The sequence below is a fragment of the Micropterus dolomieu genome, linkage group LG03, assembly GCF_021292245.1.
Source record: "Micropterus dolomieu isolate WLL.071019.BEF.003 ecotype Adirondacks linkage group LG03, ASM2129224v1, whole genome shotgun sequence".
Taxonomy (NCBI): domain Eukaryota; kingdom Metazoa; phylum Chordata; class Actinopteri; order Centrarchiformes; family Centrarchidae; genus Micropterus; species Micropterus dolomieu.
In genome coordinates, this window is record NC_060152.1 from 29,856,945 (window position 1) to 29,869,625 (window position 12,681).

A 12,681-nucleotide genomic window follows, 5' to 3' on the forward strand; every position below is an offset into this window, starting at 1 on the left:
TCATTTTTTGTCTGTGTTCAATGGTTGTCAGTAGACGGCTGTATGGAAAATAGGAGGGAAGGAAGAAATAATGATGATAGACCTTTTTGCTGTGATTCCATCCAACTAAATACCGGAATATAGCCATTATTGACTGGTGAGGGGAGGTGTGTGATATTTAATGAGGATTTGTATCAGCAATTTGACATCCTGTGGACAGCACATTGTCCATCCTTCTACTGTGTTTGCTCAGCAAATTAATGTACTGCACTACAATAAAGTGCAATACTTTTTAGAATTATATTTTCTCTTTGTTGTATTCCTTATAGGTACTTTACTTTTTTGCATACGAAAAACAAATTGTTTTTGTGATTTATGATGTGTCAATTCTTATAATGAATAGTTCGTGTCTGGGCAGGGTAGTTGCTTGGCGTTAAGGGAGCTGCTGTCCCCTAAAACAGACAGAGAGGATGCATAAAAAGCCTAAATAAAATACATATTTGTTTACATATGTAACTGTGTGCTGTGTCTTCCCTTCCAGGTACCGTGCAGCCTGGAGTACTGGGACGAGCTCCAGCAAGCCTTTGTTCCATACCGGGAATTCAGCCTTTCAGAGAGCAGTGCCTGCCTGCTGCAGCTGCCCAGCCTCAACCTCACTGACCAGCAGAAGGAGCTGGTGGCCTCAGACCTGTGGAGGATAGTGCTCAATAATAACGGAGAGGGAGGAGATGAACAGAGGTAAGAGAAAATTCTGTTTTTATGCTTGTACCGTAGGTGTGTGTGTGTTGTGTTGCCTTTGCACACTAGCTTGTATATGAGTGAGCGTGTGTATGCCTGCATATAGATACGTGTGTGGATCTACAGCATGTGTGCCGTCCAGGGTTAGGGAAAGCAGAGAGATAGCGCACCCAGGCCGCCAAGCACAAAGAGCTAGCAATGTGTCCCTCGCCTCACATCTGGTGTGCAGGAGCAGGGAGCGGGCTTGGAAGGCGTTCAGATCGGCCTAATGAGATTTCCCAGCACACCAAGTGCCTGTCAGGGCCCATCCGGATTCCTTCCTGCTTACCTTGAGTGTATCTAATCGAGGGGAAGCGAGAGGAGTAAAGGCCCCTTTGGGTTGGCTCATAAGTTCCTAGGCCTGGCCTGGGTTGGGCCGGGTTGAGTTGGAATGGGATGGGTAGAGTGGTTCTGCCAAGCACTGTAACACCTCAAAGAGCATGTTTTTACTCCCTTCTTCTCGCAGCCACTGTTTCTTCTCCTCATCTCTCTCCTGTCTAACCCGGCATCCTGTTACATCTTCTGTGCTTCACCCATTTTTAATTAATTCTCATCCCTTCCTCGTCTTAATTTACTCTCTACTCTCTCACCCCTTTTTACTTGCTCTTGGGATTTAGGGAACTTTTAGTGGAAGAGAATTGCCAAGCCCACATTCTGTGTGGCTTAGAGAGCTCCAGAGGAGCAGAAAGGGAGGAATAAGAAAACATGTAAGAGAAGAAACAGAGAAAAAACTACCAGATACCAGATACAGTGTAAAGCAAAATATACATCTGTGTTTCATTACAATCATACTCCAAACACTACATTTCCTTTATGTTTAAATTATTTGTCTTTTTTGATCAAAATTGATTCCCCTTTCGTTACTCACTCGTTTCATCTGCCTTACTTTAGTTTCCACAGAAAAATAACTTGGCTGCCCTGCCAACTGGAAGTAATGAAAATTGTCAACATATGATGCTTATCTTTTTAAGGAGCACTCTGCTGCACCAGCATTTTTCAGGTCTTGAACGTTTCCTGCTGGAGTTTTTATGGTGGATCATGGTAGCAGCAAATTACAGAGCAAATGGTCATTCACTTCAATTACCTTCCATTCAACATCATCAACCATGACATGCAATTAATGTCCATAGAGAGGTTCTCCTGGAAACTGCGGCAGTAATAATGTACCTAAACTCACAGTCTCGGACAGCGAGGAGGCTCTCTCCACATCGTTGTCTCTTTTCATTCCTTTTTGTCTGAACATCTGTAGATTTCTGACAAGGATGTCACACAATTTGTAACTCGCTGGGCAAGAAACAAAAGCATTCAGCTACAAATAAGAATCAGATTATTTTAATTAGGGAGCAGAGTCTTTCGGGCCATTATTCCACAGCTGTGCCTATGCTTTTGATATTACAAAACAAAGTTTGATAGAAAATCAATAACCTTTTGCTAGTTTTTCCCTTTGTGTTGAATCACGGTCGTACGTTAGTTATTTTTCTCCATTTTTATTTCCCTGTGAAATAATTCAATGTTCAAAGAGAACCTTCACTTAGTATTTTTCTTTATCTCTTTGTACTTTTAGGGCCTGATTTACTAAATGTTTGCGTGAGTAAAAACGTGTGCAAACTTGATATCACCGGCAAATTAACACGTAAGCTGATCTACTAACGGTGTGCACGCAGAATGACGTCTTTAAAAAGTGCAAGATAGCACCTGTTGTTCATTTAGTACTTTTGCCTTAATGAATATGCAGTTTGGGGCGTTTCAATTTTATTGTGCAAAGTAGTGGGAGGGTAACATGCAAGTACATTTATTTACAACGCGCAATGTGATCTACCAAGCCTAAAAGCAATTTAATGTGAGTGCAACAGCATTTGAAAAGAAGGTGCAAACCACCAAATTCTGCGCAGAGATGTTAGATGATATGATAATATTATTCTATATCCAATGTATTGAAATACAATTATTTTATTTATTCGATGAACTATATGAATTGAATTGTTTGGTTTTTTTTCCTTTAGTTTTGGCAAGACTGTTGTATTAACATTCATGCCAATAAAGCAAATTTCGTTTCGACCTGACTTCTTTTCTTCGTGAGAGGAAAGTATTTAGAAAGTTGCGTGGCGCTGCGGAGAGCCCCCAGCTGCAGTAGTGCATGAATCACGTGTAGAATTCATTCAGCCAGAGGGAATGATCACCAACTGTTCACAGCGCGCCCGTCGTAATAGTGACACAACCCATTGTAGGTATCGGAGAGGGAATGGGGCGTTGGGGCGTACAGAGCCAGGGACAGGAGATTGCGGAGCGACAGGGCACGGTGCGGACAGTCGGTGATTGTTCCCTATGGCCGGATGAAGAACGATCTACTGGCATTTCCTCGCGTCTGGGTCATTCCAGCATACTGCAGCTGTTTCTGCTTGGTTTCCCAAAGCAGTTTTTCAGGTGTGCTGTCCCAACTACTTAGTGCAATCTTAGGCAGGATGGGCAGGTACAGACGATTTCCACATACTCAGGACGCACTGAACGAAACAAACCAGGGTTTTTACGCAGTGGCTACTTTCCCTCCCCATTTTCCATAGCGGAAACTATTAAAACACTCAAAACCCTCATTTAAATTCTGCCACCTCCATTGTGTTTGCACCTGTTGTCATCTATGCAATAATTCTTAGTAAATTGTAAATACATGCAGTATTTTAAAATGCACACGCAGTTTAGTACTCTTTATTCGGGATGTTAGTAAATCGGGTGTTAGTGGGGGTTTTTACAGTCAGAAATACAACTTAATCTGTCTGTATCTCCTCTTCCCTCCAGTTCTGATAGCGATTGTGGGTCCCAGCTACCCTGCGATCAGCTGGTATCTCCAATAGCGTTGGCAGCCTGCACCCGGGTGGACTCCTGCTTTGCACCCTGGTTTGTCCCCTCCCTGGGTGTGTCACTACAACTAGCACAGCTGGATGTTCACCTCTGCCACCACCTAGAACAGCTGGGCACAGGTAGGATACAGGACACACAGTCACAAAGAGTATTGGGTTTATTAGGAGGGATTGTGGTCTAGCTGTTAGACAAAGTGGCTTCAAATTTTGTTTAGATCTTATTTGTGGGGAAAACAAGTTCTTCTTATGGTAGCAGCAAATACAGAGGTCATTCACAGGTCATTCACTTTAATTACCTTACATTCAACTTCAACAAGAGTTAATGTTCATTAAGTAGTTAATCTGCATCTGTTAATATTTTCTATTTGATTATCTCGGTCCACTGATGATCCAACACATTTTTACTCAATGTCATTGAACTGTGTCTGACCTCTTGTGTGGCGCACACATGGATTACTTTTGTTTTTGGAACTATTTATTTAATTTCTGTTTGAGTTAAATTGTCTCAAACCCATAGTCCCAGATGGCAAGATGGTTATTCCTTTGTATTCCAAAGATTGTTGAGTATTATTGGCAACTTCGCTAGATTTATCAATGTTCTGATCAAATATGTCTCACAGTCTCTAAATTCGGATGCTGTCTCATTCCCCCAGTTCCATCTAGACAACTTCGTCCCTTCCTGCCAGACAAGAAGTTACCTCAAGAGCAGGAGTTCATGGTGATCAGTGCTCGGGAGCCACGGGTCTTCCTGCGCCAGTGGAGCAATGGACCGCTTCATTGCCAGGATTTCAGCTTTTCCACCCAGCTAGACTGCAAGCTGCTAGAGTACCGAAACCTAACACACCTTCAGCTGCTCCAGCCTTGTGTACTACAGGTACAGGTGTTATTGTAAACAGCTCAGCTATTTTAATTGGATTTATGTCTATCGAGATACTTTGATTCAAAACATTGATCAGGAAATGTGAAAAAAAGCTAATTTAGAATTGAATTTCTTGTTTGTTTCAGGGCCAGGCTGCAGCCACCTGCTACCCCCAGAGTACTACTTTGGATGTGGATGTGTTTGTGGACCCGGTGTTTGTCAACATCAGCCAGTATGCCATCCACACTGTGGACACTGCCCTGCGCAGCTGGCAACAGGTAACACAGAGTGTAGGCTGAAGGGACTGCAACACACTTTATATTTGACCCCACTCCAAAGAATATAAAAAAGTATAAGTTCAAATCAGACACATTGTTAATGAGAGCTTATTGATATTGATTTCAGAGCTTAGGAATAACGTAGCATGAAGCTGTTTTTTAGTTTCTTTTTTTCCCATTTTCCCCACAATTACAGCTAATGTCAGAAGCCGTTGATTTAGATTAAAATGTCCAAAGGCAATCTCCAGGCAGCCTTTTACTGCTGTGTGGGAAGTGAATTTGAAGTAACCACAGTAATCATTTATATGGTCACTTAGTTTGTTTTAAGTATTGAGGGACAACTTGTTCACTTGTACATGTAAATACTGGGATAAATTCAGACATTTAGGGTAACAAGAGATTTACCCTGTTGTTTAATTGCTAGCACTTGCATATACTGTAACTATTATATTTGGAGCCAGGGGCTAGTAAATCCATAGACGAGATGCCTAAAAAATGTATGTACATTTAGAGAATATGCTGAAAGATTGTCTTTTGTCCCAGATGGAGTATCAGCTAAGCAAACTCACAACAAAGTGTATTTCATGAGAATGGTTTCGGGTGTGTGCCAGTGGTAATAAAATTTGCAGGATGGAACTGCCTTTCAGTTTGCTGTAAACTCTGACTAAGAGGCTACAGTGTGTCTGTTTTTGGGCTTCTAGTCCTATGGTCCTCGTCATCTCTCGGTTCTCAGCCCTCAGCACTGCGTCTGGTAGCCAGCATTTTTGTGTGTGAAGTGATGCCCATGAAAACACGGTAAAACTTGAGTGGTGACACCTGCCAAGACTTCATATGGCCCTACTCCTCCACCCACTTGTCTACTGCGCGCGCACACACACACACACACACACACACACACCCTGGCCTCTGGCTTTGTATGCCCTATCATGGCTCTTCTCAGCTCAGCTGTGCTGACTCATATACTGGCCTCTGGAGACGTGAAGTAGTCTCATGGTTTTACATGCAAACAGACTCTCACTGCCAGGTGAGAGAAATAATAGCTTGTGTTTTTTAGGAACAGCTGTGGACTTTTACCTGTGGAAAATAAAATTAAACAAGCTGTATAGAAAATCTACTATAAAATGATTGTTCTGGCTAGTGGTTTTATACCTTTGTTTTCACCCAGTGGCATCATTGACTCATGAAACGCTCTTAATTGACCGCATTGGATGATGGGTCATAATTGACCCTTGGCTTCATCATTGCATCATGTAGCGCATGTTAGTGAATGTTCCCCATTTCTGCTGGTTAATTTAGCCATAAATTGACTTTAGAGCATTGGTGGTGTTGTAATGAATAGTCATGTTGCAGCTTTACTGGAGTGTTTTGGACATGTTGGTATCCATGGTGGACTTTACCCTACATGCCAAGCATGATTTGTGAGGTTATTAGTTGGTTGTATGCTCTTAGCCAAAGTCTTTCCGATACTGATTGGGTGATATGTTTGGCTTTTTGACTGCCATCTTTGCCCAGTATCCTGAGTCTCAAAATAGAGGCATACGAAGCTCACACATACAAATGCACACAGGATACCCTTCTTCACTTGTGCACACTACACAATCATGCCTTTTTAAGACAGATGTACACTCAGTCAAACACAAACCCTGAACGCTGCATTTACATGTCCACTGGTATGGGATTGATTCATATAATGATCAAGACTGCTGTATTGTCTTGATTGGTCTAAACAGCAGCAGTCTTGTAACTTGTACAGAACCTTTTAACTACCTCCAGCCTTCACCACTTTGCTGAACACAAGGGAAAAACACACCATAATTATAAGGCAAATGTGCTGCATGTGGGTATGGTAGTAAGGGGTAGAGAGAGGTCAAGTATAAAAGGCTGGTTCGTTAAAAAAATGCTCTCTCAGATATTCGGTCCACTTCAGAGAAAGTTGTGAACACTTCGATCGTGGAATTTTGTTTCCTTTTTTGGGGTTTTCACTAAATCAAAATCTTGTACATGGTGAGAAACCCTCGTATGCGTGTGATTAAGCACAAGCTGTCTGATGGTGTGGTGCCACTATAGGGATGGATGTAAAGGGCGCCCAGTTAAGCTAAAATGTATCTTTGATCTGATAGAGGCTTACATTCCAGACACACTAATGCACACATTGTCCATGCATAGAAGAACTTGATCCTAATTGAAAATGTAATCAGAAGCAGTTGGAAATGTTAACATGCTCTGTCCTTCTGCAGAAGAAGGATGTATCCTAACGTGTGTAATTGTTCCAGTGATTTTCATGTTTCCTGGTGTCAAGGCTGGCAGGCAGGCCTGTTGTGATGTGGCCTGCAGGGTCAGCATTGAACCATGGAGAAGATTCCCCAACTACCACACAATTGAAACCTCACAACCCGGCCATGGTCATACCAGACCACCACAACCAGAGCAACTGGAGCACTTCCAGATGCTTAGCAATAAATAGAAATAAAAGAAACTTTTTGGTATATGGGTGTAATTCAGCCTCATATAGCCATAATACATCATGATATACAGTTTTAGTCATGATAACAAAGACTATGCTTGTACCCATGACAACATCACCAAGACCTTTCTGGCGCTCATAACTTAGTACTCCTAAGTACAGTATATAAAGTATACATTAATGTACATTTCATCTGTTATAACTCAAGCATGTCCCCAAGCTAGCCGGCTCACTTCTTCTTTCTTACATCTTCTGCAGTGCTTAACGTTTCTCTGACCTTCAATCAAGTCCTTAATGTCAATTATGCTGTTATATGTAAAACTGAAAGAAGAGTAAGGTAAAACTACAGTGTTAAACACCTTCAGAAGGTTTATTAGTTACAAAGATGAGGGCAAAATGAATATAGAATAGCATTTTGCTAATTTTATTATTCTTTTGCCTTGCTCAATAGCCCCATATGGCCCCAACCTCAACCCACCCACCATCATTCTAACCTCAGACCCCATGCCCCCATTTTCAATTCTCAGTCCCCAGGCCCACTTTCAATCTTTGCTCCCCCCAGCCCCTTACCCCAGGGAAGTGGCTTTGGTGGAAAGCCACACAAAAGCCCAGTAGTATTTACACACTCTGCTTTCTCACAGAACGTTCACAGGCTGTTACATGTGCAATTGAGACAACAGGAATTTTCCTCCTATTTTTTTCCCCCCTGTTCCTCCCGTGTTTCACTGATTCTCTGCTTTCCTTCGCAAACCGGAAAGAAAGTAATAGAGAGATCAGTTTCCTGTTAGTAGCAGATGTGTGGGCATGGGTCATCTATAGAAGAATGAATAGATCTGATTATTGTTTCATTATATCCCTTTTAAATGCTTCACTGTCTCCTCTACTGTGTCCTGTTTCATGAGTATTTGTCTTGCGTAGGTGTCATTATTTACAATCTGTTTTCCAGACGTTTTACTGTACCTTGCCATTTATATATGTGCCACTCTACCATGCAGATCTGGGCTAGACTCTGTGAAAACTAAAGTAATAGTATCCGGGTGGATTAACGAAATGGATACTTTGATTCCTAGTAGGACTGCGTCTGAAGAAGAAGCTGTCATTTTGTGCTCTTTAACAAGGAAGATGTGTTGACTGTTTAAATATCTTTGTCTTAATATTTGTCCACTTAAAGTCCTTGGACAGACAGAGTGATTACGATTACTGCAGGAAGCTTTTCTGATCTGTGTATCATGTTGCCTCATGAATCGTAGCGGAAAGACGATACCATCAAAGAGTGGGCTTAGCAATGGCATCTTAAGATGGCAGCAGGAAGTTTGTAAATCGCAGTGTCAGATTCGAAAGGGAGCACAGATAGTGTTCCACTATAAAACTGGAAATGGATTTGAACCCACTGTCGCAGCTGTCCCATCTATATTTTGCTCTCCCCCCACCCCCCTACATCTATCATCAAGTGTTCTTTTTAATGGTGTAAACTTTCCCATCCGTTTTCAATCGCATCAACAACCCCAGGACCCTGAACGTGCTTGGCAGTCAAACTCTGAGCTTTTACTGCCAGCCTCTTTTAACCATCAACAATCAACCCCCTGCCATTTAAAAATATACAACAGGCTGGGGTCCCTCTTTGTTGGGATAGTTGAGTAGTTATTGAGAAGCTGTCTGAACCACAGTCATGTGCGTCAAGAGTCAGGGAGGGGTGTGCAGGAGAGATCCCATCAGGGCCTAAGAGCCTTTGGAAGGAGCTCAAGTAAAACTTACACGTACACTTGCACCCACACACTCGCTATCCAACTCGCATGCACACTATGTGCTGTTTTGAAATTGTGTACTTGAATTCCTGTATGCAGGAGACTTGACACACTCCCCTTTCCCTGTTAAACCTGTGTTTTCAATAGCAGGCCAGTGAGCTCTGCGCTCTTGCATGCAAGGTGACGTAAGAGTGGACAGCATCCCTGTACGACTCGCATGACTTGAGTTTTCTGCAAGGCTTTCTCATTGACCCATTGCTGTAGGTGAGCCAGACTCCACCATATTGTTTTCTCCTAACAAACCCCAACATATTGATGACTCTTACTAACAGGAATGCCTACTTAAAGGCCCACTTGGTTCCAAGCATTAATGTTGGGAAAAACCTTGCGCACTTTAAGTGATTTGCCATTTGAAATGAGTTGACATCTCGAAGCCTGTTTATCTCGGCAACAACCAACATTTAGCTTACTCAAAGAAGCATGTGAAAAAGTACAGATTTTGCTGAAGACATAAGCCTCCCGCAGGTTTTATGTGGGACCAGGAGGTAGATTTGGCCCCAAAGTCCAGTCTAAGCTGCTTCGGCCTGGATAGCTGTCAGAATATGATATGATTCACTCCCCTGTTGAGGTTGTATTGCTCCCACGGATGATATCACTCATCTCTTTCTCATACTGGCTGACAGCTGCACCACCAAGATCCGCATTTTTAAGATTGAGAATACATACATTGTTGACACCTGCATATGTGCTTATACACATATTACACACATACTATACATTAGACACCCACCATAAACATACACACCTGGAAGTATTTGCTTACTCGCTAAGTTCTCTTTCTCATGTCACCCCTCTTCTTTCTCCTTCTCTTCATCCATCTATCCACCAATGTCTCCTACCTCAACCCCTCAACCCCCACTGTTTTCTCTTAGAATGGGAACCCAAAGGCTGAGGAGCTGGTCTATAGCCACTATGTGATCTGTAACGACACCCACGAGACGCTACGCTTTGGCCAGGTGGATACAGATGAGAACGTGCTGTTGGCCAGCCTCCACAGCCACCAGTACAGCTGGAGATCCCACAAGTCCCCTCAGGTAGCGCATATGCACACACTCACACTCACACACACACACACACACACACACACAAGGTAGACTTACCAGGAGTTATTAGATTGTGAAACGATGGTATACGGTCCTGTACAAGCGACCTGCGTAAGATATCAGCCTTGTTTTAAGAAAAACATGTTTTATTCACAATTCACAAAGTGTAACCACGACATCTCTCATTGGTGGAGCTACCTATTATATGGAATTATTTACCAGACCCGCAAACTGCTAGTAAGTTACTTTACTTTTCTTTTTTGTACTTTTTTACACACTTACAACAGGTTAGTTAGTGAGCTTTGCAGGCTGGCTAGTTAGCTTGCTAACTGTATCTAACATAGTCTACATGAAACTAACTAAATATAAACTTCAATAATGACAAAGGTTCAATTCAAGAAGAAGCGCAATGCTGTCTTTAGGTTGAAAGTCGTTATAAAGATTTTCCCTATACTTAATTATGTACAGTCTTGTACCTTTCCATTTTTTTCTGTTTTCCAAAACTTTTATGAAACAAGATTATAATGAATAATTGTGATATTCACTTCTGAAACTGGAGCCATTCAAAAGTGGGTGGTCACTGTTGAGCTCTAAATCTGAAGGCCCTCAGGTGTGTGGGATTGGGTGGACTGCATATTCAGAAAGGCATTAATGTACCGTTAACATATATATATATATATATATATATGGACCTCATACACAGACATGCACACACAAAATAGAGTGTTAACATCGCAGAGTATTAGCACAAGTAGTACACACAAACACACAAACACATATTATGGGCCATACAGATGTACTACATTTAAAAATTTAGTCATTGACTTGAGCATACATATTTGGTCCACAGGCTCATAGAGGTGTGTACACACACACACGCGCGCGCACACCATCATCAGCATGCAGCCACTATCTGTGTGTTTCTGTCAGAGCTCTCAGACAGTGCCCTGACAGCATTGTTAAATAAGATTGATTATATTTAACCCTTTGTGGTTTTGAGGTTGAGCGGAGGGTGGGCTGGCGATCTGTGGCATATGTGTGTGTGTTTGGTGCGCACATGTTTCAGGACCCCCATGTGTTCCACAGCGAGTGTGAGAAAGTCAGGCTTGAGAAAAGACATGGCCATAATTGCTCGCAGTAAGTCAGTAAGTCAAGTTGTATTAATCATCGACCATGGTTAATCTGTGCTCTTACCTCACTCTCGCTTGCGTGCGCAAACATGCACACACACACTTGCAGAGTGGCAATCTGGCATATCAGCACAGCAAATACCACATCTCATTTTAGCAGTGAGTCAAAATGACCTCTCTATTTTCAGGGATGTTTTGGAAGAAAGACTGTCCGAATGGGCCAAATGTCATCATAGATGAAGAATGTGATTCCAAGATGGTTCTGTCATGTGTTATTCCATCATGTATTAGTGGTATATGAAATATGTGTTCTCAAGATGAACATGATTTGTGAAACTAGATAAATAAGACATTTTTGGTGACTTTGCCAGAAACACTCAGCTAACTTATTGAGCTTTATGATAAAATTCCTGCCAAAGTGTCCGCCTCAGCAAATTGTAGCACACACTCCTAATTACATTTTGGGGTTATAAAAATAGTGACACTGATAACAGAAAGGGTTGTATTTCTTAAATGGTTACTTGTTCCTGCAAGTGTGTTTTTGTAGCTCTTACAAATCAGTTTCCAGTGTGAGTCTTAAGTGTTGTGCTGTTTTGCTTAAGTCTCATGATGCTTTGGAGTGTCTAAAACAACTCTGATCATCATGAGCCATCATTCCCCAGACATCTCCACCTTAGCAAACTTTCCTCTTTCTATCTGTGAGCCTGCTCTCCACTTCAACCCCAAGACCTTCCCCATAACTCCTGACGACCTCATTGCAAAACTCACATCCTATCCTTCAGTAAATATTTAACTCTTTCAACCTGCATTTTTTGTTACTAGCATCTCCTACTACCCAATCCTCTGATCATAACCACACTTATCATTGAGTCTCTAATTTACATACTTTGGATAACCATGTTATATAACCGTGCCTCCGAACAGTGCTGGCTACAGTTCTGGTTGTTTGAATGATGGACCTTGACAATGTAATGACATTTGTGTCTAGTCAGCTGTCTGCTCTGTCCTCGCACTGTTCCTGCCAGCAGACCTGAGCTTTCAACTGTTGTCATGTTATCTGTGCTCCATTCATAATGATATCCATGTCTTTTTCCCATCCACTTTTTTATATCCCCTCATCTCTTCCCAATTTCCCCAATATTGTAACCCCTCCAAGTACATCAGTAAACACTTTTCAGCTTGGGACCCACAGTGCAATTAGCTCACTCATACTCGGATGTGCTAATGCTGTGCATAGTATTCTGTGTCTTTTCTAGCCGTGTACTGTAGGGACCCACCAGACACAGGCCAAAACCCATTTTAGGCCACACACCCTAAGCCATAGTTTAGAAAACATAGCTGTGCAATATTCCCTAGATGTCAACTCAATCCAGTTCTCTCTTTATTCCTGATACCTCACCTCCATCAGCTCGATGAGATCAGTAGACCTGGACAGTCTCTGGTCTTCACACCGTTTTGGGGTCTCACTTGGACATTTGTGCCTTTCTCTTA

At 42.1% G+C, this 12,681-nt stretch overlaps 1 protein-coding gene across 2 annotated transcripts in view; it reads left to right on the forward strand.

The window, feature by feature from the left end:
* Positions 1 to 12,681, forward strand: part of LOC123969008 (vacuolar protein sorting-associated protein 13B-like) — a 324,425-nt gene that overhangs the window by 266,254 nt on the left and 45,490 nt on the right. For both annotated transcript variants that reach the window (XM_046046088.1, XM_046046087.1), the window contains exons 42-46: positions 521 to 717; positions 3,550 to 3,731; positions 4,265 to 4,485; positions 4,617 to 4,748; positions 9,890 to 10,051. In XM_046046088.1, coding sequence (XP_045902044.1) covers positions 521 to 717; positions 3,550 to 3,731; positions 4,265 to 4,485; positions 4,617 to 4,748; positions 9,890 to 10,051 — 894 coding nt within the window. The remainder of the gene's footprint in view (positions 1 to 520; positions 718 to 3,549; positions 3,732 to 4,264; positions 4,486 to 4,616; positions 4,749 to 9,889; positions 10,052 to 12,681) is intronic.